The sequence below is a fragment of the Colletotrichum tamarilloi genome (genome assembly GCF_030869305.1).
Source record: "Colletotrichum tamarilloi strain Tom-12 chromosome Unknown Scaffold_50.1, whole genome shotgun sequence".
NCBI classification, from domain to species: domain Eukaryota; kingdom Fungi; phylum Ascomycota; class Sordariomycetes; order Glomerellales; family Glomerellaceae; genus Colletotrichum; species Colletotrichum tamarilloi.
The window spans coordinates 190,994-215,523 of record NW_026849433.1 but is presented as its reverse complement, the minus strand read 5'-3'; the positions used below and the strand labels follow the sequence as shown (position 1 = coordinate 215,523).

The 24,530-nt window shown below is 53.9% G+C and overlaps 11 protein-coding genes across 11 annotated transcripts; 5 read left to right on the top strand and 6 right to left on the bottom strand.

The window, feature by feature from the left end:
- Window positions 1–992: 992 nt before the first annotated feature.
- Window positions 993–3,088, top strand: CTAM01_10647 (uncharacterized protein; the record flags this gene model as incomplete). The annotated part of the gene is made up of 4 exons (XM_060526662.1): window positions 993–1,173; window positions 1,382–1,423; window positions 1,892–2,069; window positions 2,845–3,088. The coding sequence occupies 4 exons, from the start codon at window positions 993–995 to the stop codon at window positions 3,086–3,088; spliced, it is 645 nt and encodes a 214-aa protein (XP_060378757.1).
- A 1,927-nt stretch (window positions 3,089–5,015) lies between these two features.
- CTAM01_10646 (NUDIX domain-containing protein) lies at window positions 5,016–5,660 on the bottom strand (the record flags this gene model as incomplete). Its single annotated transcript, XM_060526661.1, has 1 exon — window positions 5,016–5,660. The coding sequence occupies one exon, from the start codon at window positions 5,658–5,660 to the stop codon at window positions 5,016–5,018; it is 645 nt and encodes a 214-aa protein (XP_060378756.1).
- A 199-nt stretch (window positions 5,661–5,859) lies between these two features.
- On the bottom strand, window positions 5,860–7,394 carry CTAM01_10645 (uncharacterized protein; the record flags this gene model as incomplete). The annotated part of the gene is made up of 2 exons (XM_060526660.1): window positions 5,860–5,936; window positions 6,722–7,394. The coding sequence occupies 2 exons, from the start codon at window positions 7,392–7,394 to the stop codon at window positions 5,860–5,862; spliced, it is 750 nt and encodes a 249-aa protein (XP_060378755.1).
- A 971-nt stretch (window positions 7,395–8,365) lies between these two features.
- Window positions 8,366–10,136, bottom strand: CTAM01_10644 (uncharacterized protein; the record flags this gene model as incomplete). The annotated part of the gene is made up of 2 exons (XM_060526659.1): window positions 8,366–9,553; window positions 9,768–10,136. 2 exons carry the CDS (start codon window positions 10,134–10,136, stop codon window positions 8,366–8,368), a joined length of 1,557 nt encoding a protein of 518 aa, XP_060378754.1.
- A 995-nt stretch (window positions 10,137–11,131) lies between these two features.
- On the top strand, window positions 11,132–11,993 carry CTAM01_10643 (uncharacterized protein; the record flags this gene model as incomplete). Its single annotated transcript, XM_060526658.1, has 2 exons — window positions 11,132–11,640; window positions 11,696–11,993. The coding sequence occupies 2 exons, from the start codon at window positions 11,132–11,134 to the stop codon at window positions 11,991–11,993; spliced, it is 807 nt and encodes a 268-aa protein (XP_060378753.1).
- A 295-nt stretch (window positions 11,994–12,288) lies between these two features.
- CTAM01_10642 (uncharacterized protein) lies at window positions 12,289–12,762 on the bottom strand (the record flags this gene model as incomplete). Its single annotated transcript, XM_060526657.1, has 1 exon — window positions 12,289–12,762. The coding sequence occupies one exon, from the start codon at window positions 12,760–12,762 to the stop codon at window positions 12,289–12,291; it is 474 nt and encodes a 157-aa protein (XP_060378752.1).
- Window positions 12,763–13,851: 1,089 nt separating this feature from the next.
- On the top strand, window positions 13,852–14,961 carry CTAM01_10641 (GlcNAc-PI de-N-acetylase; the record flags this gene model as incomplete). The annotated part of the gene is made up of 3 exons (XM_060526656.1): window positions 13,852–14,077; window positions 14,152–14,254; window positions 14,343–14,961. 3 exons carry the CDS (start codon window positions 13,852–13,854, stop codon window positions 14,959–14,961), a joined length of 948 nt encoding a protein of 315 aa, XP_060378751.1.
- Window positions 14,962–15,440: 479 nt separating this feature from the next.
- CTAM01_10640 (uncharacterized protein) lies at window positions 15,441–17,690 on the bottom strand (the record flags this gene model as incomplete). The annotated part of the gene is made up of 1 exon (XM_060526655.1): window positions 15,441–17,690. One exon carries the CDS (start codon window positions 17,688–17,690, stop codon window positions 15,441–15,443), a length of 2,250 nt encoding a protein of 749 aa, XP_060378750.1.
- Window positions 17,691–18,477: 787 nt separating this feature from the next.
- Window positions 18,478–18,928, top strand: CTAM01_10639 (LSM domain-containing protein; the record flags this gene model as incomplete). Its single annotated transcript, XM_060526654.1, has 3 exons — window positions 18,478–18,600; window positions 18,656–18,836; window positions 18,888–18,928. The coding sequence occupies 3 exons, from the start codon at window positions 18,478–18,480 to the stop codon at window positions 18,926–18,928; spliced, it is 345 nt and encodes a 114-aa protein (XP_060378749.1).
- A 1,452-nt stretch (window positions 18,929–20,380) lies between these two features.
- Window positions 20,381–22,587, top strand: CTAM01_10638 (elongation factor Tu GTP binding domain-containing protein; the record flags this gene model as incomplete). The annotated part of the gene is made up of 5 exons (XM_060526653.1): window positions 20,381–20,434; window positions 20,500–21,028; window positions 21,130–21,318; window positions 21,371–22,168; window positions 22,223–22,587. 5 exons carry the CDS (start codon window positions 20,381–20,383, stop codon window positions 22,585–22,587), a joined length of 1,935 nt encoding a protein of 644 aa, XP_060378748.1.
- A 277-nt stretch (window positions 22,588–22,864) lies between these two features.
- CTAM01_10637 (uncharacterized protein) lies at window positions 22,865–24,525 on the bottom strand (the record flags this gene model as incomplete). Its single annotated transcript, XM_060526652.1, has 3 exons — window positions 22,865–23,752; window positions 23,821–24,216; window positions 24,424–24,525. The coding sequence occupies 3 exons, from the start codon at window positions 24,523–24,525 to the stop codon at window positions 22,865–22,867; spliced, it is 1,386 nt and encodes a 461-aa protein (XP_060378747.1).
- Between the last annotated feature and the right edge of the window lie 5 nt (window positions 24,526–24,530).

Here is a 24,530-nt window from a genome sequence, read left to right as displayed (position 1 = left end):
CGCCCGAGACAGGTATTTTGCGCGCAACTTGGTTGACAGACCTTTGCGAATTCGCAAGGGAGTGGTTGGCTATGACCTAACAGACCGCAGACGCATCATTGCAACAGAGTGCGAGTCAACCAAAGATGCGCGTGTAAGGCAGGTCTCGTGTCCGGGTCAGTCTGGCGAGGCCATCAGATCAAGGCACAGAGCAGCCTCAAGAGCCTTCCTAGAGAGGTGGTGGGCGGGTGAGTGCGAGCAGGCCTGCGGCAGGTTGGGTGACCATGGACGAAACAAGGCTCTAGCGCGAGATTTGGAGGTCGACAAGAAACAGTAGCGCGGTTATGCGGCATGCAGTTGGTTGTGAGTTGGTTGGGAGTACCGCAAGTAGCATAGCATGTGGTGTCTTGTGTCTTGTAAGTGCATGTGTAACCGTGTGAGGGGATGAGTCTGCGAGGTCGAGATTGAGCTAGCAAGAGTCGAATAGATCATATTGTGAGCTGTGTTCTACTCCAGTGCCTCCGCCTAGGTTGAGCTGAGCTGGGCGGCGTCCACGCTGTGCCGTCGTGCTGTGCAAGCCGGGGAGGAAATCAAGGACAAGCCGACGCAAAGTGCGTCACTGCATTCACGGAGGATGCTGAGCAGAGTTCGGGCAAGGGGTCTGAGGGTTCGCGAGTGAACCGAAGCAGAATCCAGACGCGGATCCGAGCGAGGCTTCTTGGAATTGATTCGAAGTCATCGCATGGTTCGAGTTCGTTTTCTCAGCTCCCCACGTGAAGTAGTAGGTAGGTAGAGTCTATCCATATCCCTCATCTCCTCGAGAACGGACTTCAGAGGGCTCGGTAGGGCCGGAAGATCCACATTACCGGTCGGTCGTCTTCCGAAGCCGGTGAAAGAACAGAAGGAAAAAAAGTGAGCTGACAGATGCCTTTCGGGACTAAATGGAACCAAACACACACAATAGAGTGACGATGGGAGGGGGGAAACACGGCAGAGCAACAAAATGCTGACTGATGACTGATGACCGAGGAATCATGAGCGAAAAGGGAAAGAAGCACATGGGGATTGGAAAACTCGACTGGGAAGGTGTGGGGAAGTCGGTATCCACAGTCGAGCTGGCTGCAGCCAATGCCACGAATGCAAGATCGAGGATCGACGCCACTGAGGTCATCAGCATCTGGGGAGTGGGGCCGCGTGAGTCGCGGATTCGTAACTTCCTGCACCTTTGAGGAAGGTACGTGGGTACCTATGCGCCTGCAGCAGTGTACCGTGTAGATGCAGGCAGTTGTAGTGTAGGTTGCACGGCATCTTGCTCCTGCCCCGCGAGAGTGCCGGCCAGCCGCAATTGATTTCATCAAGAAAGAGGCAGGAAGCAATCAGCCACAGCTTCAAGTTGCAACAGGAAAGAAGCAGCAGTACGGCTGTACCTACCTTCGCAAAGCAGGTAAGAAGCACGGCAACACATTTCCGCATCGTCACTGCCACTTTCAGGCGTACTGCAGTCCCAGGTCCTTCAGTAAAGCAAGGTACCTTCGCAATCTGGGCACCTAGGTGAGGTAGGCACAATCGATGTTCCTACCACGCAGCCACAAGCACTTTGGCACTTCCGCATCCGTGACGCCTGCTGCATTGGACTCCGCGGAAAGCTCGCCGCAATGTGACGCTGCTGCTGTCATCTGCCATTCATTGTCATCCGCGATGATAACGCACCATCAGATTTCTCACTTCTCCCCAATTGGCAACGATGCATTGTCAATGTCAACCCACGTCCAATTGCGGCGGTCAAGCTCGAGTCGTCCCATATTGCCATCGGGCGGGCGTAAGAGACTACTGGGGATGGAGTACGGTTACGGTCCGTACAGACTACAGAGTATGTACAGTCTGAGTCGCCAAAAACAACAAACAAATCCAGCTGGTATTATTGCCATGGGTCACCAGCTATCAATCAAGGCGCACGCAGAGTCGTATCCAAATCTTGGGACTGACGACCTACCCGAACTAGCTCACCGCAAATCTTCACGACAACAACAGCGAATCCCATCACCCATAGCCTCACCTCCCGTCAGTGTCACCCAGCACAAGGCGAACTAGTAGAATGGATATCCATCCGCCTCCACGAAGCAACTCGCCACAGCTTAGGTACCAAGCCGCCTGTCAAACTTATCAAGCCTCATCACGAAAGGACTGGAGCCTGAGATAGGTATTGTGATGGAGTCCAGTCCTTGGACGAAACTGAGACCAGCATCAAGAGATCGTGGATACTCACTACTGTGCCTCATAGATCCACAAAGTCCCTGGTTTTTTTTTGGTTTTTTTTTTCGGCATCATGAGCCATCAAAGCTTTGCAGACCCCACGTCGTTCTTCAGTAGTTCGCTCTCCTTCTCCTTCGCGGGGTGTCTTGGATGTAGGCGCGCCGATCATGGCTTTTCAAACCCCGGCATGCCAATAACCAACTTCAGCGGAGCCCAATGAGCAGCCTCACCAACCATCCCACCACATCCACATTGCAGGTACAGATACGGAGTACAGTCTACGAAAACCTACAGACGAATAATCCAGACTATTTCCACTCCACGGATCATCTTTCCTCTCCGGTTCTGCCTCCGACTGGGGATGTTGGGACTCACCGCCCAACGACCCCTCATTGCTCAAGTTCGAGACTCAGCTCTGTTTCCTTGCCGGCTTCCCCAAAACGGCAACGCCAAAGGCCACTCACTTTTGCGCTCGCCTCATTCGTGTCATCCGTTGCTCGTTTCTGTCAGATCTACGCCATGGAATCAACCTCTGTCAGCAATAGATTCCATCTCTTCGAGACCCCCCTTGGCAATGATTCCGCCTCAATCATTGGGACCCTGCGCTAGGAACCTGACTAACTGTGCTAATTTTCCCCTACGCTGCTACAGGGTGGAGGAGGACAACGGCTTGGGCAGCCCTGATGATGGTATGCGTCGGGCATTGCCGATCATCGTAGTAGCGCCATTTCCACCTCTGAAGCTCAGGAGCTATGGAGCTGGCCTCAACAAAGACGACACTACTACCTGTACACTACGCTCCACGCTATCACGACAGTTCTGCACCACCGAGCCTGAGCCGCAAATGACGAAGTAAATCCGCCACGGTCGCTGTCCGGGCCGTGTAAGGCTCTTAGTGGGCTGTCTGCAGAGGTCTAGACCCGTGCTCCCGGAGCTCCGGCATGACCGGTGTGCCCGCTTGGTGTTCGCACTTTGAGGCTTCTGAGCTCCATCAAGTCATGTCTGAAGCTCGTTTGACGCGGTACGCTGCTACCAGGCTACGGTCCTAAGCACCTTGAATCAAGTCGAGCAACCAAGCCGCTATCGCGTTCGGCATGATATTGACAAGTCATCGCCTCCAGTGGAACGCCCTACTAGGGAATTCAAATTGCCGCCAAACTATTGTTGCTCCACGTTCAAACAAGATGCATTCATTAGAATCTTAGATCGGCAGAGGCCTCAAAGCCCCAAAGCCTTTGCTTCGCTTTGCCTTGCTCGCTTTGACCCTGGAGTGCACCCAGCCCACGAACTACCCCTGAGTCGAACAGGGCATCTGCCAAGTTTGTCAAGTCCTTCCTCTCGAACGTGCAGATGCATGCACTTTGGTACCTGAATCGCCGATGTTGCGAATTCTGCGCCTCAATCTACCGCCGGCGTCGGGCCGCAGTAGTGATCCCTCGGCCCATTGCACGCAGCAAAACGCTGTCTCGCTTCGGCTCCGCCCTGGCGCCGGCATCTCTCGCCCGAAGATCAGCACTTCATAGAAACACCTTGGGCCGACGATCATGCCCAGGTTTGGGAGCATCGCGGGCTTCTTTTGATATTTCAAAAGTTGATGATCTTACGGGTAGGATCAGAGTCAACTTTGCAAGATGGCGAGAGCAAGTCTTAGCACTCAAGGTAGGCAGCAGCTTATTGGCGATCGCTCCTGTAATTGCTTACTGAATTCCTCAACCCATCATCTTGGGAGCGGTTTGCGCTGATTGGCCTGGCAATTATGGCAAAAGCTCCGATTGCTCGCAAGACCCAGAAAGGATTCAGCCGCCACGTTGCGACCTTTCGTAAACATAAGGGTGTCGTTGGGGCGTCAGCTGACGCTCATGTATCCATGTTTGACATGAAGAAGGCCGTGATGACTTCTGAACCCCCACCTTTCACTATCATATCCTCGTATGTCAGCCGACACTGTTTATCAAGATATCGAGTATACCAGCTGCCACTTCATACCTCTGGGCTCTTCACAGTCCATCCAAGTAAAGCTATCTTACACCCAGAAGCTATTTGTCCCCTTGCCAGGCTGAAGTGCGCCAGATGCGCGGTCTGGCAGCCATGGTGAAGCTATCTCTACTCAGCCTTATGGAATGGTTGAACGCCGATGAAGGAAACTTTCAGTACGCTGCGCTTCTTTGGAGAACTTCTCTTTTCTCTTTCTGATTGCCCTCTATAAAGTATTCCATATTGACCAGCGGCTGACACTCATCGGGGCTATGAAGCACAAGGTTGTTGTTTCTCATGGCGACAGTGGCCGTCGGCACCATATCTATCGTGAAGGGCCTTGGACTCCGGCAGGGGCGGGCTACTGAGCGGGACTCTGAACTAAGAGTCATGGTGTTGTGAGCATGAAGGATGTATGGGTGGGTTCGGCTTTGGTGTTATGTCTTGATTATTAGATGCCTAGGGATTACGGATGTATCAAGGCGATGATTGGCAGAGATACATGAGAGCGAGTAATCCATCACGAAGGCAAGAACGCCATATTGGCTTATGGGAATGCATTTGAGTATCCAAACGGTATGCACACTCGAGTATCTTTCATTGATGAAATCATCATTATGGTTGTCTCCTTCGTCTCACGCAATGATATCCTGTCCTCTATGCCGGAGCAATACTAACTTCGTAATGGTGTCGATTCTTTCTGATCTTGCTCCAAGAGCCTCATCTATCTCTATAGTTCCTCGTCCTCGTTGACATAAAGGACAACCGACCATTCTGTGCTCGACAACTCCTCACCAGCCATGAACCCTCTAGACCTCCTCTCTCCTCCTCCGGAACCCATCAAGAATCAACCTCGCCATCTGCCCATTCGTAATCGGAATCTCCCTCTCCCCAACCCTCTCCCTCCTCACCTCCTCCTCAGAAGCCCACACAAAATCACAATGCTCCTCCGGATCGATTCTCACCATCTCCTCCACCCCTCTCCCCCCATCACCATCATCCCTCACCGTAACCTCAAACGCAAACCGACAAAAAACCCTCGTCCCAGTCCGATTCGTAAACACGCTCCCTGGGTCCTTCCCCTCCCCCTCGCTTACGATTCTCACAATCTCCACGGCCTCGAGCCCAGCCTCCTCCCACAGCTCGCGCGCGCACGCTGCAAACAGGCTCACGTCCTCTAGGTCCGCTGCACCGCCGGGCGTCTCCCAGCGTAGGGGCATGCTGTCGTGGGCGGCGCGCTGGAGGAGGAGGATTTTGTTGGTCGAGGGGGAGAAGATGAGGGCGCCTGTTGCGAGGCCGTCCCATGATTTGGAGTTTGCGGTGAGCCAAGTTGCCGCGGGGATGTTGTAAGATTCTAGGGAGGGGGGGTAGGTGAGGTTGAACGCGGGTGGTGGTGGACGCGGTTGAGGTTGGGTTCGTGGTGGAGGTTGAGCGGTTTCGGGGTTGGATGCCATGGCGATGATGGTGTTCTTTGGTAACTTTTGTTTGCGAGGCTGTCTTTGCTGAGGATTGAGGCGAAATTCTGGTGACGTGATGTTGCTTCTATTCTTTTCCGGGCCAGATGAGGTGACGTTGAGTGAAGTCGAGTGAGGTTGTGCAACGTTGTGAGGGTGCGGAACGGAGCTTGTTTTGTGGGGGATTTTTGGTGTTCTTTCACGGAGCGGTCCCAGTTTTGCGGCTGACGATGGCCGCCTTGCGGGCTGACTTGAGGGCGGACTCGCCGCTGGTGCCTGGGACGTGGAACGAAACTTCCGAGTTTCAAATTCCAATTGTTCAGAACATTTGAGAATGTCGAGTTAAGGGTAGGTGTTGGGCAGGCGTCAGAGTCGAAACTGCATTGAGTCAATTCCTCTTCAAGTCTTTTACGTGTCGCGATGCTGGAATTCTACCTCAACGGTCTTGAATGGTTGACGTTTTAGTGTGGTCTCCTTCTAAAAGAAACGCTTGGCATCATGATGTTCTCATTTGAACAGTACCAGACGCTAGGTACTTGAAGGGCTAATTGAAGTTTGTTGATACGCAAGACTTCCTTGCCTAGAGTACAGCATCAGATATGCGAGCGACCAACGAAAACTCCTTGAGGCAGACAGACAACTACACCAGAAGTTCATAGGAGGCACATCATACATAGAGGAAGGCAAGTGCACCGAAGTGGTAATGTTATTAGCTGCGCCTTGCTTGAAATTTACTTGTGTTGATCATCTTGCTTCTTAGATCATGTGTCAATCTGCTCATCACATCTTCCTTGACTAAAAGCCTGCCTGAATACTCCCCTATGTTTCCAGTCATAGCTCCAGAAAACTCAAGCCTTGCCGTTGATTCTTCTATCGCTCACTCTAGGCCATGCACTGATGTCACAGTGGTGTCTATCACTCGACTTCGCCAACCTGAGGTATTCCAAGAACCACGGGTTCGTGAAAGGTCCCAAAGAAGGCCAGTTCTTCATTATGCTCAAACCATAATGTAACTATATCAACTCTATCTAATTGAAAGATATGTCACCACCGCCACTGACCACTAGTCGCAATTCGACCGGAACCTCCTTCCCATCTCTGAGATGGATCAGCGCCTTCACCTCGAGGAACCTCGACAGCGCCAGGTAGCCTCACCTCCCCCTCCCTCGCCTGTCCAGGACACAGAAGCACCGGAGTAGCCTCTTCGATAGCAGGCCCAGCAGCCGGATTCTCGCAACCTCCCCAAACGGCAGCCACCCGATCAGCAGGTCTCTCCTGGCCGCGCACAGCAGCAGGAGGATACACTCTCCCAACCTCACCACCACCATCACCACAACCGCCGGCGCCACCTACCTCCCGCGCAACAGGCTCAATCAACTCCCCATCCATAGTCTCCTCCGCATCCTCCAAACCTCCTTCCTCACCTGGATGAAACTGGTTCGGCCGCGGGCAGCGCCGATGTCTCCCGCCACGACGCCTCTTTCTCCCCTTCCTCTCCATCCAGACGTCGTCCTTTGAGGGTCGGCTCTCGAGGTCTAGTTCTAGATATCGGGCGATCTTGCCCATGATTCCGGTCGGCGTGTGATTGGTCTTACCTTTTGGGTATACTAGGCATTCTTCGCCGCAGGGGATGTCGTGGGTTGAGTTGCGGGCTCGCCTGACTGTTCGTAGTCTGCCCCATGAGGGGTTGCCCTCTCGCTCTGTGGGCTGCGGGGGTAGTGGTGGTTCGTCCATGTGAGATGTAATCAAGTAAGGTCATTCTAGCAATGGGTTTGTGGTGCTCTTAGAGGTTGGTTTGAGCGGGTTACTCCAGTCTTCAAGAAGGAGAGGCCAGCTTTTATAGCAACACTATCGTCAAGAGATTCACTGCCCAGAACTTAGCCTAATGGCAACGACCACCACATGTCACACATTCACTCGATGCCAGCGACTTCATTGACGAGATATGAGCGTCTGATTGCTGTATGCTAACCCTGCTTGCTATTGTGAGCCTCGCATGTCCATCTGGTAGCCGCAATCGCCATATCCCTTTCCCTTATGATCCCATTCTGAGCCCTGAATACCAAACCGTTCCGAAACCAATCCCGCGATGCCAACGGTAGACAAACTATGCTGTCTATTAAAGGCGGGGGTGAAAAGAAAATCTAGCTTCCCATGCAAGAGGCCGATGCACGACTGCCACATGCTAGCCATGTGTATTAAAGTGCAGGTCTTGCGAAAGAAAAGAGAGAAGAAGAAGTGCCGTAACCGATGAAGAAAGAATTATGAATACTTAATGGCATAAGTCGAATGTCGTACCACAGAAAAGGAGAGTTCGTATGCCAACTTGATTGTTGTTGTTGCCAAGTCGTGACCAAAGAGCGGTGATTGCGGAAAGGCCAAAATGAGCCGGGACCAAGACTCCAAGGAAATCTAGAGGGTAATTTGAAGCCTAGATAGAAGCTTTTTAAAGCAATCGCAACCTCCAAGACACCCAGAAGAACTGTCGCAAAGCTCAATGCGCTATGAAAGCTCTTTTGACTCGTCGTAACGCCTTGCTGCCAAGCATGCATTAGTGCGAGTGGACATGATCAATGCGCTCATGGGAATCGTGGCTGCTCTTGCCTGAACAATCAGTCAGTAAAAGAAGTCAAGCATCAAAGACATTGGCATCAAGGACTTACCTGATCGGAAGATATCGAGAAAACTCAGCTCAGTGGACGCACTCAAGCATCCGGTGTTCCAAGAACATTCGCTCCATGGTGCCGAAGAGGAGTGGGAGTTTGTGGAGTCTGGGGAGTCTGGAGATCCTCGTGACCTTCGGGTTCGTCGTTGGTCATGGTAATGCCATCGCGGGGATCCTCGCGACCGTCAACGGCGTTAGAAGCGCCATGAAGGGTGGGAGTATCAGGATCGTAAAGGTTGTCGGAGAGGCTGACAGTACCGCCATTAGGAGGGGCAGGGCCACCGGTGGTAGGCGTGTGAGGACTGTCGACATGGGGCATGTTGTTCTCATACAACTGTTGACCAGGGGAGTCGATGATCAGCCTGAAGATGTTGGTCTGACCAGGTATAAAGCCAGTGGCGTGCGGATTGGCAATGTTGTGATTGGGAATATGGGGAGGGGGCTGATGCTGCACCGGCTGTTGCGGCTGCGGTGCAGGGGGCACGACTGTCGAGGTACCAGATACGGCGTTCGGGGTACCTTCATCTTCCTCGTTGCCTTCAAGAGGGATGAACTCGATACCGCCACGAGAAGGAACCGGGGTGTGCCGAGGGACCAGATCATAGGGAGAGGTCGTCTGCATCGCTTGCTCGAGGTGGAATACCTGCAGAAACTGCTCCTCCTTCCAATTCTCGTAGACATGCTCAATGGTCTTCTGCACACGCTCCGAAAGAGTAGGCATGATGTCCGGGGCGTCGTCAACGATCTTGTTGTATACGGCAGCAAGCATGTCGGTGAGGATCTGGGCACCCATAGTGGCGTCCTTTTCCTTGTCCTTCAGCTCCATGTTCTCGCTATGGAGACCAAGAAGTGTTCTGATGGCCTGGCGAAGCTCAGCTCGAAGAAGGCGGTTCTTAGTCCGAAGCCTGTCTCGATCTTGATTCAGAGCCAGAGCCTGGCCTTGGATGTCTGCCATCTGCCGGAACAAGTTCTCGTTCTGGATGACTTTGTGCGATGCCACCTTCTCAAGTCGCAGAATCACGGCCCGGAGCCCCTCGTTCTCGTCAAAGGCAAGACCAGCGGTGCCAATAGCCTCCCTCAACTTCCCATTCTCGGCCTTGGTTCTTGCACTGTCTGCCTTGAGCTGAGCATTCTCAGCCTTCAGCCGAGCAATCTCAGCCTGAGTAGTCTGGAGCTGCTGCTCCATTTCTTCACAGCCGTCAGTGCCAAGGGGAGTGGTGGTGGTGGTCTGGAGGAAGAAAGAAGTCAGAATCAAAGGGGAGAGAAGGGGGCTTTATATAGATATTGGAGATCTCCCAGGCAGCGCCAGATCAGTAAAGCAGGATCAGTAACTCAACATGAGATGAAATGAGGACATGAAGAAAGAGCCATTGTGGTTGTTCTCTCACGTCCAGTTACTGATTGGGGGACAGGAAGAAGGATATAAAAGGGAGGAGACTCACAGTGCTGGTGGTGGGCACAGCTTCACCACAATGGCCACTCTGGCCGCTGCTGTCAGCAGCACCAGCCGAAGCTGGGCCACCAACACCCCGGAGGCCACCCGGGGCGGCGATGGCAATGCCACCGCCAGCAGCGGCCTCAACCGCCGACGAGAACTTCGCCGGGATGGCATCCCGAGGGGCGCCACCCACGGCCACCGGGGCATTGCTGTGACTAGTGTCAGCAGCAAGAGGCTGTCCGGCGACCGCCGGCTGCCGGACCGTCCGCATATTCGCTGCGGCATGATCTTGGGGCGCTGGGGGGTGGGCGGCGGCGCCCGGCACAAAGGTCGAGGCGGTGGCCTTGTACGGGATGGTGTAGGGCGAAGACATTGTGGATGATGATGCTGGAATTCCTAGTTAGAATGAAGCTTTGATCGGTAACTAGGGAAGAGTTGGGAATACCTTCGTTGGTGGGCTTGTCTGGTTGATATAGCTGGGATTGGAGACTGGAAAGGTTGGTTGGATGGGGAAGAGAAAAAGTAGAAGAAGGGTGGAAGAAATCCGGGTAGGAGGGTAGGAGGGTAGGGAATTCAGTGTGTCCCTTCGTCCATAATAGGTCAACCGAGGGCGGTCAGAATATTTCTGGTATTTCACAACTGATCCTGAGGAAGCAGCGACTCATTAATATGAAGAGGGCTCTTTCCGCGAGGGCTTTCTCCGATAATCGACAGGATTGTTCCGGTGAGCAAAGTTCAACACCCCGAGAGCACCACAGGTTCTGCGCTCTGGAAACAAGTCAAATAGACGAACCGTTTTACTAGACGATTCACCTGATCCTCATGTTTGGAATTGTGTTCCGCCGTTGTTTGGTCTTACCTTACCAACACCAAAAGATGAAGAATTCCAGTCTTAAGATCTGGCCCAGACATTCGTCAGTGTATGAGGTGACTGGCATCGTCAAATCTAGAGACAACAACCGGAAGAGAGCATATAAAGACCGCACACATAACTGCAGTGATATAGAGAATTCTCGTCATTTCGGAAACTCGGAGGACATCAACTGCAACATCGGGAGTCTGTCGTCGACAATTCGAGATTACGCGGGGCCGGAGCGAGGTGAATTACGGCCCCACTACGGGAAGCCAAGAACGGCGCTAAAATCTTAGCGACGGGTGCCCCAGGGCACAGGGGTAGGTACCTTTCACCTGGAACCTAGAAACTTCTCTTCAAATGGAAGCTCCTTCCCAAGCTCCCTTCGGACCTTTGCTGTCGGGCCCGTGGGAGCAAGTCAAACATTGACTGCGTGCGAGCCTCGTTACAATTCTCTCTCGCAAACTTGGCGTCACCGAAACAGAGCCGCAAACGTCATTCTCTGGACCATCCCGATGGACCAGACGTCGCAGCAGGACAGCCCTCTGTCCATCGCGGCCAATGTCGCCGGAATCCTCACATTTGTTGTCGCTATTGTCGCAGCAGTGTACGTCAGAATCACATATCTGCGCAACAGCGACGACGAGTATTTTCGGGTCAAGGCCTCGCTGTCATGGTTCAAAACGGAATCCACGTGGCTATCAGATCTTGTTCGCACAGCCGGTGAAAGATCGGGAGGTCCCCATTCTCGCCAACCTGAATATCAGATGTACGCCTTTGTGATGGACGATTTGATTAAGCTGGAGAAACGGATCCTGGAACTGCTGGCCGAGGCCGAGACTAAGGCTGCGGGCCAAGACGCCGAGAATCAGGGTAAATGGACTCTCGTGCCCAAGAGTTGGAGCTTCACGACCAATGTTGCCATGGCTTGGCTGCCGGTCCGGACCAAAACGTTGGAGCTGGTCCGCCAGAGGGAAGCATTGACGGCAAGAGTGCAGTTCACGCAAATGAGCATGATTTCTTCGTAAGATACTTTTGCTGACGAGTTGTTGGTCGCTATTACTGATCATTTGTCGCAGTCGGATTCGAGATTTGGAATCGAGGACGACGTGGACGGAAGCCAAGGCTGAAGAGAGCTTTATTCGTATGGAGAATCAAATATCTGAGCAGAGAGCCCAGATCCATCAGCTGGAGGGCCTCGTCTATCGTCTGATGCATCGGAGTCGACTCAGCCACGGTCCAGATTCACCGTTGGCCGATCCCGTTAGGTCGCGCCGATTATCCAGTCCCTCGCAACAGCTTCCAAGCGAGTTGACGAATCGAGGGCACCACCGGCGGGCCAATTCGCAGTCTACCCAGCGGTCGAGGTCCAAATAACGAGTCGTGAACCGCCTATTTAATGGAATACCCTCCTTGCAGCAAATAAGCACCTGCCACCGCCAGGCTGGCCACCGCCACGGGAAGGTCAAGCTCCAAGACCGACCAAATCCATACACATCCCAGAGTCGGCGCCTGTTTCATGATATACAGATAACTGAACTTGTTGGTGATGTAAATCAGATGGCATCCAGCCCACACACCGGCCACGAAGAAGATGGCCTGTCGAATGGCATGCTGGTAACGAGCCGGCAGTCCCGGGATAAGGTTTGGGCTGGATGGGAAAGCATGGAGATTATAGAAAAGAAAGAAGAGCACTACCGCCCACCGTCGTCATCAGCAGAGGAGCAGAATGAAGGGGACCGACTTGAAACTCACCCATCAACGCAATGAGGGTACGGCTGAAGACATTGGGCCATTCGATCTCCTTGGCATACTGATTCTGGACGAGCACGTCGAGGGTGCCGTGTACCATGGCAAGACTTACAGTCCAGAGCAGTGTGTCCATGATGCGCTCCATCAAGGGAGACAACAAGGCCTCTTCGTCGTCCTCATCATCGTCACTATCCTCGCTACCCGGCCTGTCAATTCGGACAGCACCCTTGGGTAAATTCTTATTCCGCGGGTCCTTGTCGGCCTGCTTGAAAAGACCACGATCTTGGGCCATCTGCAGCAAAGTGGCTTCGCTGGGAGCTGACCGATCAGGCTGGGCAAGGGGGATGCCTTTAGGATCCTTCACCCTCTTTTCCTTGGTCCCCTTTTTGGCCATGTTTAAGGTTGCGAGTGAACACTCGATGAGCCGTGGTTGAGACTTTTCCCTCGCCGTCCTTTGACAATCCGCTCAGGGACACCTCAAGCTTCGGCGATGCCAATACAGAGGTCTCTCCGTCTGTGAGATGCAGCCAAGTGGCAGCTGCAAGGTATGTTGTCGTCGGATGTCTTCGTCTGGTCGCGTGCTGAGCTGCTTAGGTTGGCTGACAAAGACACAGTTTACAGTTTGACAGTTCCTTGTCCCGCCGTCAGCCCATAAGGTATAGTAGCTGGAGCTCACCAGCTGTCAGGGAAGTCCTGCACCTGGAAAATAAAAGGTAGAAAGCTCCCCTGGCCCCTGCTGCAGGACATCGGTCCAGTGACCAAACGAACCCATGCGGCCATGCCCTGTCGCCTGACACATTGCTCCGGAGGGCCAATTGCCAGGCGTCGCTCGCCCCTCAGGGCGGATTTAGTGTTGTCAGGGCCCCGTTCCGCGAGGATCTGTCACCGCCTGCATTTTCGGGAAGGGAACGGGTGCGACCACACACCGACGGCGCAGATGGCGCGCCAGTTGCGACAGAATGACCGAACTGAGGTGGTGACGGGAGGCAGCGTGAGTGAGCGAGGCACCGAATCGCCCGGGCCCCAGCTCATCCAATTTCCCAGCCGATCGTCTCCCGCTATTTGCGACCACCCACACCACCATTGACAGCCACCACCACCACCACCCGTTGTCGCTAAGAAGCTCCTCCGAGATTAGACCAGGGTCCCCCAAAATCGCAAGGTGGCATCTCACGCTTCTGCTCTTCTTTCCCGCGCGATGCTGCTTGCCTCGTGACCTCCATCGAGTATCTAGTGCTGCTTTGCGACTCTCTTGGGTTTCTCTGAGAACTCTTCCGTCTCAGCATACACCTTTTGCGACCTCTTCGGACCCGTCATCTTTCTGCGCGAGGCTGCGACTCGCCGACACACGCCACACCGCATCCTCGAAATACTCCTCCCGAAAATAACCCCACCTTGGGGAACTCGAAACCTCCTCACCAACGAAACGATATCGTATACCAGAGCGGCCCGGTGTTGGAATTTGCGACAATTGTAGTTGACAATGGGTTGGATAATGCTCTTCGGCGCCTTGCTGGTGGCTGTTGCGCCTGCATTGTATATATACCTGGTCCCGTTGATCACGCCGAGACTCCCAACCCTGGAGAACAAACGCATCTGTCTCTTGATTGCACACCCGGATGATGAAGCCATGTTCTTTGCGCCAACAGTTTTGGCCCTCACCAAACCGGATACAGGCAATCATGTCAAGATTCTGTGTTTGAGTTCAGGTCAGCAAACTTCTTGGGGGCATTGTTGCAGGGGCAAAAGGACGCCGTGGCTGACAAGAGGGGCAACTGTATAGGCAACGCCGACGGCTTGGGCGAGACTCGCAAGAAGGAGCTGATCAAGAGCGGCATGAAGCTCGGTCTGCAGCAGGAACACGACGTCTTCGTCATTGACAGCCCGTGAGCAATTCCCCCTCCTAACCCACTGCCCCTCAACTCCACTCCAGACCCTGGACGAGCTAATCTGACCGCCTCCCGGCACCTCCAGCGACTTTCAAGACTCCATGACAAACGTTTGGGACAAGACCAAGATCTCTACCCTCCTCGGCCGCGCCTTTGCGCCGCAGCTCGCCCGCCAGCGAGCCGCTGGCGAGGAACCCGACGCCAACATTGACGTCCTCATCACCTTTGACTCGACCGGCGTCTCTTCCCACCCGAACCACATCTCACTATACCACGGTGCCCGCGCCTTTATCGCCGCCCTTTCTACCAACCCGCGTTGGCCCTCCCCCGTCGATCTCTATACCCTGACCTCGGTCCCCTTTGCGCGCAAGTACACCAACTTCCTCGACGCCATCCCCACGCTCTTCTCCTGGGCAACCACGGCCGGCAGCAACCCCCCGAAACCGCCCAAGAAGCCAAAGAAGGAGGACGACGAAAGCGATGACGAGGACGAGGAAGACGACAACTACCACCCGACGGCGCTCGTGTTCCTCAGCGAGCTGGGCGCAAAGGGCGGTTGGGCCACGGCGTGGAGCGCAATGACCACGGCGCACAAGAGCCAGATGGTCTGGTTCCGCTATGGATGGATCTCATTGAGCAGGTACATGGTCCTCAACGACTTGCGGCTGGAAAAGGTCGAGGCCGAAGAGGAGACCAAGGCGTAAGTAAGCTGCGCAAAAGTATGGGATATCTTAGTCACGAGAGTGAGAAGAAAAAAGAGGGGGAGGAGCAAAGAGAAGTTGATGGTAAAGCATGGATTGAAAAAGAAAACAAGGCATATCCTACCTAGCATCTCATATTCCCCCATCCACCACCCCCTTGATCATGAGCAGGCGTTTTTGCATGGACTCCACGTGCTTTGGGTAGATACCAACATATATCGCCGGAGGTACAAAAATCATCAGCGTTGCAGTTACAGAATGAAGACGAGGTACACCAGATGATGGGAACAGATTACATCTCCAATTATTCATCGGTACCCAATTGATAGAAGTATTGCAGTAGCAACGCATCAGAACACAAATCTTTTCCCATGACATTGGAGTTCAATTCATTGAATCATCTATCGGAGTCCATCTACCAGACAGGGTCCTCTCGACATGTCTTCCAGATTCCTCTTGCCAAATGGATCGCCTTCTGCCATCTACCACACCAAGGCCTTTAAGACCTCCTTTCGGAATAGGGGACCGGTCTGTGGTAACCGTTGCGAATTCAGAGCTTCAACCGTGCTAATCGCCTCACCTTCATTCACAACCCCCTGACTTGCCGACTTGCCAAGCTCAAATCGTAGACGATTCTCTTGCTCTCCAAATCTGACCTCCCTTCGTTGGCGGACCATTCTTCGTGTTGATCGTCTGAGGGTAATCGTCATGCTCTCATACACTGGGTCGCCCGCCTCGGTGACAATGGGTACAGCTTCCGCATCCTCCGCAGCCCCGTCTGGTTTAGAAACCTTTGGCCGGCTTGGATCGGGAGCCAGTCTCCGAGTTGGCTCGGAGCGAACAATCTGCTTCACCCATTTGGTTTTGGGCGCGGCGATGTCTTGGTTCAGGATTCTGACAGTGCCTCCATACGTCGAGTACGTAATCGGATCAGGGAGAAAACGGCGAAAATCGTTGACAAAGTCAGGGATGATTTGGGATCCCAGCGCGGGCTCGCGGCGTAAGCGTACGCTGGCCTGCCGCAACCATTGCTGGCACGAGCGTTGGATGGAGTACCATGACATGTGTTGCTGTGCTTTTAGTCGATGGTGACGAGATATTGAAGCTGGCGGTGGCGATGGAAAAAGGGTCTCAAACAGAGCTGCCTCGACATCCTTGCAAAGTGAGTCGTACTCGGCGCATGTATGTCTGATGGAGTCCCAAGCCTCATCCAGCTTACCAGAAGCAACCAGCGACCTAGTGTAAATGTCAAGGTCACGGAAGCCGGGCTTTCCCAGATGGGGATTGGCCGTCATGGCGTCCCATACAGCCAACACGTCGTTGGACCGAACGACCCTGTTTTTGTCGCTCATAGTCTTGTACTCTCGGGTGACCGGTTTAGAAGATATTAGGTAGGTCCACTCCAGGAGCGACGACCAGGTATCTGGCGGTATAGGGATGCCCCATTCTGCAGAGATATACTCGATTAGTTTTCTGGCTAGAATGACATGACCAGTGCAACCGAAAGACTGCACGATGGCGTTGATTAGAGGCTGTGTTGGCGTCGGTGTTCGCCTGATACTGTCCGCCCTGTTGGCCTTGACAATCGTTGCTGCTCGATGATCTCTGTCGGTGATGAGGATGCCCCATACTTTATAGAGAATTCGAGTCATCTCCCTGACTGAGCCAGCGCGTGCGCAGGCTACTAGGTACGCGCAGTAGTACTCTTCGTCCACCACTTTGTGCTTTTTGCGGATGAATGCATTTAGTCGTCCGACAGGGGCGGGCAAGCTGAGGAGGCGATGTAAGTCGTGAGTCGGTTCCCAACTAGCACGGCCGTAGGTGAACCTCCTGTTGGCAACAAGGCTAAGTCTCAGTCTCTCGAGGGGCCACAACATCCGGGTGTCTTTAATGTTCTTCCTACGGCCATGTAAATCACGGAGTCGCACTCGCAGCCTGGCCTTATCGTTGTGCGAGTAGGCTGGGTCTGTGAGAAATCGAGTCTTGAAGTATTCGGTATAGTCCTGGCCATTCCTGTGGTGGCTATCTTCCTCCCCCTTCGTCACATCCCAAATTTCCTTGGCAGCCTGGACATCAGATGCGGCACCGGCGCATCTTAAGAGAACGACGTAGTCGAGTCGAGAAGGCTCGCTGCCATGGTAGGATCGTAGACCGAATAGCGTACGCAATGACTGAAAGGTGCTTTTGTATATTTTGGGAACACCAAACCGATCAGCGACCGAGGCAAGAGAGCTGTACTGGCCAAGTCCATTCTCGATACGCGAACCGTGGGTTGCATTGCTGCGAGGGCCGACGCGAGAGGGGTCTAGGGAGCGCACGATTTCCGAAAATGTAGTCGGCGGCAGCCTTTGCAACGCGTCTGCCGCCTCAATGGCTCGTGGGTGACATGCTAGGCCTTTGACGCTCTTCACTATTTGGGTTGTATCCTGTGATTGAACCGCTCGTAGCAAATCTGCGAGATGCGCGTCGGCAGATTGATCTGAGTGCGACTCGATCGCAGGGGCCGAGGTGTCGAAGCTGAGCTTATACGACTGGGACATGCATCTCGTGGATATGTCCAGCCCATTTCGTGGAATTAGGATTCTGGCGGGAGCTGTTGATATGGGAAAAGGGGGCAGATGCCCGTAGCATCTTCGTAATCGGGCAGCCAAGATTTTCGAGGGCGTGCCGCGAGGGGGACCTTGATGCCGCAGCAGCTGTCGAAGGCCTTTGGCCTCAATAGTTGGTATCATAATGGAAGGTTGCGAGGTCTGTATCGAATCATGTCTTATGCTTCGAAGCCAATGGCACGGCCAAACGGAAGTTGTGTTTCTTCAAAGATGTGGCTGAACGACCGTTTTGCTCGCGTGAGGGGAGGTTGCTGAGTGAAAAGGACAAACAAAAAGCTGTCCCCTCACTGTGAAGGGGGACGTACCGTACCACATCGGCAAGCCATGGAGGAAGGCACAGCTCCCCCAAGCACAGCTTACGCAGGTCGAGGCGTTTTCCCCGACAGCCCAGCTTCCCCAACTTTGCTTCTTCCGCTGCCGCCGCCGCCGTTGCTTGCCGCCGCCTCCTCCTCCTCATCCATCGGCCATCCTCCTTGTCTTTGTGGCTCGCCAGTGCCTGTTTGCCCGCTCAAAGTTACAACAGAAGTGCTGCAAGTGCCTGCTTTAGTGCCCTGCTCCCTTCCCCTCTAACCGTGCCATCCCGGACAAGGGACGGGAAGCTCCACGCAGACCTGGGGCAAGACCCATTCCTGGCCCACCTTCCGGTGTGCCGTGGCACGGTTCAATCTCATTGTGGGCTGAGCAGCCGGACTATCTCTCTGCCGACTCCGAGAGGGTTTGACCAATGATGTGCAGCTGAGCTTTGCCCGCGCAAAATGCACAATTCCTCCTGTAGCTGGCCCCACCCATCGCCTCTCGGCCATCCCAGTTGAATCGCTGTGTCTTCATATCAAGGAACCGCACCGATCCATCTCATCACAGAGCCCCCTGCTCCCTTCTCTTCGACCCGAACTTCACTCTTCAAATCACCATGGCGGACGCCGGCGAAGACACCACGCATGTCCAGGAGCCTCTTGACCTCGTCAAGCTCCTGCTCGACGAAATGGTTTTCGTCAAGCTGAGAGGTGACCGTGAGCTTAAGGGCAGACTTCATGTGAGTTGGGATGCGTGTCTCGGAGTTGCATGAGGCATACTAACTCGTATCACAGGCATACGACAGTCATTGCAACCTTGTTCTGGGTGAGGTCGAGGAGACCATCTATGTGGTGGATGAGGATGAAGAAGATGAGGAAGTGAAGGTGAGAAGGCTCGATGAGCTTGATGTCTCTTCAAATGCTGACAGCATATCGCAGACCATCAGCAGAAAGTCGGAAATGCTCTTTGTTCGTGGTAAGTTCCAGCACATCTGAGGAACTAGTCAAAAGTCTAACAAGTTCGCAGGTGATAGCGTGGTTCTCATCTCGCCTCAAACGTCCTCATAACCATTGGGGGATCACGCATCAACCATCGCCGCGAAGGGGCTTTGGTTTTGAGTCAACACCAAGCACACCCGAGCCGACGACAACATCTCACCGCTCACAACGCGTTTTGACGTCTCTTGTCGCGACACCGGAGAGGAAAAGATGTAACTCTTCATACGAATATCATCAATGCGGTCTCTCTCCATATACCCTCATCCCGAGACCACATTAGCACCCCTGGGCCTGTTGCAGAATCTACTCCACTACAGCCTGGGACAACTTGCGTATTGGTACGATGGTGCAGCCAGGGCCACTAGGACGCTTCATTATCATGGCTGAGGAACAGCTGGGCAGACTTACCCATTATAACCATACACTCAATCTCGTCGTTTGCAGTTCAAATAGACATTCCTAGCAATGGAGCACGCTTCAGCGCACCCTGCTTTATGTTTCTCTATTCCATTTAATTGGATTTTCGAAAGCTCTAGATGTGCTATTCCGAACACTTTGATGACTCTTTCTTGCTCCTGGTTGGCAGCAGTTGATCAGGTCCGGCAAGAGGCGCAGCAAACAGGGTACAGCCGCAAATCAACTCACAAGCAAGCAATTGAGTGCCTGAGTCACACAAACTTCCACTTCCGTTTGCCGCGACCTTTGTGGTGAGTGTATCCAGCCATGCGGGTCGCCATGGCTGAAGATTGATAGAACCGCCATTCTGTGATTAGGTATCTTACGGATACTTCAGTCAAGACACAATCCGGGGCTCCGCATTCTGCAATGACCTTGCCTTAGTAGGTAAATCCACCACCATCCAGGCGTCACCACAGCATTAGGTAGGTTGATGCTGGCCCGTGCCAAAGCTCTTATCGATAAGCCCCGCCGAGTTACTCATGATGTCAACGCTGCTTTAGACTCGCCCATCTCTGTATTCCCACCACGCCTACCATGCCTTAATGCTCTATGTATCTGTAAAAATCCGAGTACGATACTGTATTCTGAGCGAGGCCAAACCAAGTGATTCAGCGCAATGCTCAGCAGGTCAGAACTTGTCCTGATTCGGGATCCTCGTATGAAAGGCGCTAGTTGCGAGGGCTGTTGCATATAACATAGATACATTTCAGGAAACCGGCAGGGGATAATTGGCCCCAGAATAAGCGGCCTAAAAGTAAAGCAGCGGGGCATTCTGTCACCCGGGCGTGGTGTGGAGGTGGAAGTGGCCTCGACTGTCACTGCGGCACTGCCTGCCGTTAGACTTCGCCGCTCCGAGTCAATCGATGACTCCTTTCACTGTCCCGTCGCGACGCCAACTTTGTCGGAACTAAAATCCGCCCCTCCCTCTATATAGCCTTGACACGCTGCATTGCACTCCCGTCGATCAATTCCATCAGATATCTTTCACAACCCCATCGTACTGCTTTTGACACGTATCAATGATCCTTAGGATACGGATATAGCTGCTCCCATCACCCCACCATGACGAGCAAGAACATAAAGTCATTACCGCATGAGAAGCGTAAGGGCGAAGCTGTATGGAGATCCCAAAGAGTTCGAATGCCTCTTCGCCCTGATCGTCGCTGACCACTCTACTCTAGGCTCTTAGCGACTTTGCCGAGTACGTCGAGAAGCAGCAGGCATTACGATACCCAAGCGCCAAATCAACCGACACTTCCAAGGTTACTGAAGTCCCTGAACATCAGCATGCCGAACTCGACGAGCTCTTTGACAACCTCGACCTAGCCGAGCCTACTCCTAGCGCCCGGCTGAAAGACCTCCTTCTGGGCACCGATGACGACACACTTCAGAAGTTGGAGGGAGTGCTCCAGGAAAGGATAGCTGAGGGCCACGGGGAGGCCGTGTTCGAGCTTGGTTTCGAGAACAACGGCGAGTCGATGGCATTGTCAATAGAGCAATGGAACGCTGCATACACCAGATTAAAGGAGGCGGCCAAGAGGATACGAGCCGACTGCCAGACGCTCATCACCAAGAACATCGGTGGCGATGTCGAGGCCCCGAGCGCTCAGTCTGGCAAAGACAGCCATTGCAGCGGCAAAATCATGATTCGCCAGACTCCAGCAACAGTAGAGGATGTTATTGAGACCCGAATAGCCGTGGTTGGCAACGGTATGTGCCCTCTGCGTCTGCCCATGATCTACTTGGTGGGCGAGCTGGTCTCTTCGCAGCATCAGAACAGCAGTGAAAACAGGCTAACACGCACACCATAGTCGACGCTGGAAAGAGTTCTCTTCTGGGAGTCCTTGTCAAGGGTGACCTCGACGATGGCAGAGGACGCGCACGAGTGAACCTCTTCCGCCATAAGCACGAGATTGAGACGGGCAGAACCAGCTCCGTCGGCATGGAGATCCTAGGCTTCGACACTGTTGGAGAGGTTGTTGTCTCTGATACTCCTGGGAGTAGGCACCTCTCTATCTTCTGTCGTTAGAATGACTCACTAACGATCACCAGGAAAACTGTCGTGGGAAGAGATTGGAAAACGCAGCGCCAAGGTCATTACCTTCACTGACTTGGCAGGTCACGAAAAGTACCTGCGAACGACCGTGTTTGGTCTGTTGTCGAGCAGCCCCAACTACTGCTTGCTGATGGTTGCGGCCAACAACGGCCTGATTGGCATGAGCAAAGAGCACTTGGGCATTGCTCTGGCACTCAACGTCCCGGTGATGGTCGTAATTACCAAGATTGATATTTGCCCACCTCAGATTCTCGAGCAGACCATCAGCCAGATTACCAAGATTCTGAAGAGTCCAGGAGCGCGAAAGATTCCCATCTTCATCAAAGACCGTGAGGAGAGCATAAACACGGCCACCCAGTTCATCAGCCAGAGGATATGCCCCGTCTTCCAGGTTTCCAATGTCACGGGTGAGAACCTCGACTTGGTCCGAACATTCCTCAACATCTTGCCGCATCACGGACGCTATGATTCCGAGGCGCCCTTTGAATTCCACATCAACGACACATTTTCGGTTCCATTCGTCGGCACAGTTGTCTCCGGAATCATCAAGGCCGGTGTGATCCACGCCGGTGACAACGTGCTCATCGGTCCCGACTCCTTGGGGCAGTTCACGTCCACCAGTATTCGTTCCATCGAACGCAAGCGATTGGGGGTTCCAGCTGCTTCTGCGGGGCAGTCGGCGTCCTTCGCCTTGAAGAAAGTCCGGCGTAAGGATGTCAGGAAAGGCATGGTTGTTTTGCCCAAGCTCGAGGGACAGCCAGCTCCCAAGGTTCACAGAGAATTCATAGCAGAAGGTGAGTCACATCGAACAAGTATACAATCCGGTGCTCAAGCTGATATGTCTTTAGTCTTGATTCTCTCTCACGCGACCACCATCAAGACAAAGTATCAGGCCATGCTCCATGTTGGACCAGTCTCGCAGACGTGCGCGATAATTGATGTTGACCGCCCGTACATTCGAACTGGCGACAGAGCAACGGTGGCGTTCCGGTTCGTCCAGCGACCCGAGTACCTCGCCCCTGGTGATCGGTTATTGTTCCGAGAGGGCAGGACCAAAGGCTTGGGGATAGTCAAGTCTGTTGGCTACGACCCCAGCAAGCCGCTATATCCGCACGGCGACTCTGCTGCGGGCGAAGATGGCGCAGCGAAAGCCAAAGATGAGGAGAACGGCGAGAAGACCGCTAACAGCCAGGAAGTCAAGGTCGGCGCGTAAGGAACTTGCACTTGGTATTTGTGTAATTGGGCGTTGAGCGGCGATATGATTTTTCTGGTCAATTAGCATTGGGTTTGAGCGATACCAAGATGTACACTTCCCAGGAGGCACGCTTTTGCGCGTGTCTTGTTCATTCATTCAATCATCATTTATATTTACTTTTCCAACCAGCCTCAACTCTCAGTGTTTCCAAGTTTTAGTTCACCGCTCTAGTGAAATGACCATCTTCACTCATCTCAACGCACAGCCCAAGATGCTTCACCAACATGACGGGACATCACAACAACCCGCACTGATCCGCCATCATCCTCGGAAAGGCAACAAGCCTCACCTCCCGCCTCCCCCGCCATCTCGCCTCCAAATACTCGCAAATTGCCCTCGTCTCCAGCACGGCGCGCTTCCACATCCACCAGTGCTTTCGATCACACACCCGCGCGAACCAGTACGCCAGCAGCAGCATCGCCCGCTCGTCTTTCTCCTCGAGCAGCCGCCGGAACCGCGGGTCCAGCTTGCTGATGAAGCCCATGAAAGGCTTGATCAGCTCGATCGAGTCCGGGTCCGCTGTCACCGTCGGGGGCACGCGCCAGCAGGCGACGAGGGAGGCGGCGGCTGTGAAGTACGGGTTCGCGTGGGTTGGGTCCTGGATGAGGTCGAAGAGGTCTGCGAAACCTTCTGGGAGGGGAGGACTCCATGCATCCGTCGTCTTCCCTTTTTCCTCGGGTCCATCATTGATGCTGCAACACGGTGCCTCGACGGGCTTCATCAAGTGAGCATACAACTCGCTCGCCGCATCCGCAAACACACCCCTCGGCGCGCGTATCGTGTCTGTCATCTTCCACACCTGCTTCTTCCCGTCGCCCAGCTTGAGCCAGTCAAGGTCCGAGGGGCACCCCTGCCTCAGCGGCCAGGCGTCGCGGGGCGCGGCGAGGGAGGCGACGTTTGCAAAGGCGGCGACGCTGATGAAGGCCGCCGCGAGCCAGAGGGCGTCGCGCTCGCTGGGAAGGATGGGGTTGGAGAGCTTGCGGTGGAGGAGGGAGACGCCGCGGTACCAGTGGTAGGCTAGGGCTGTTTGGGTTGCCTGGGAGGGCGGGGTGTTGGAGGGGGTGAGGAGCGTTAGGTCGTGGAGGTGGGTCATTGCTATTACTGTGTGCATTACGACGGGGTGCTTGGGTGTTTGTTAGTCTACGATGTACTCGGAAGAGTGTTGGGTGAAGGGAGGGTTCAGGGGCTTACGCAGAATGCAATAGGGAGGGTCTTTTTCTCATAGATTGTTCTACTCTTTGCTGAGCCGAGACTCAGGACCGTCCTCTTCTGGAAGCGTTCGAGAAGGCGGACGTCTGTGGGGGTCAACAGGTACGCCGCGTCTGGGCTTTCCATGGATCCGGTTTGTGGTAACGGCGGAGGGACGTAACGGGGCGGGAAGGGGGCCTGAGCAGGCGGAGCGGCTCCCATAGATGGAGGAGCGGGACCAGCTCTCGTTTGAGGAGGTGTGGGAGTAGTTGAAGCAGACGAGAGATCAACACTAAACGCCACTTCCACAGAGAGGGCCGTCGCCGCGGACGCGGGGGCGTAGGAGCATATCACGCCGTACGAGACGCATTTCACGCATCGGGGTTTAGTCTCGTCGCACTATGTCTATTGTTAGACACTATAAACAGGAAACAGAAAGCCAAAGATGGATAGTCATCCCAGTTAGAGTCCCTTGTAAAGACCTATCTCCAGGGTCCCTATGAGGGGTGGTTGCACGAATAATGATAGGGGTAGACTCGCTGACATGAACAGGAGTGCGCAAGATGAATGCTCAAGATGGACTCAATCCTTAGATATGATACGTACTTTCACCCGCCGCAACTTGCAGTTTCCGCACCCCTTCCTGGACTTCTTATGAGCCCTGCGCTTGCGCACGTCATCGCCCGGAGATGTTTCCAAGGCAGACATATCGA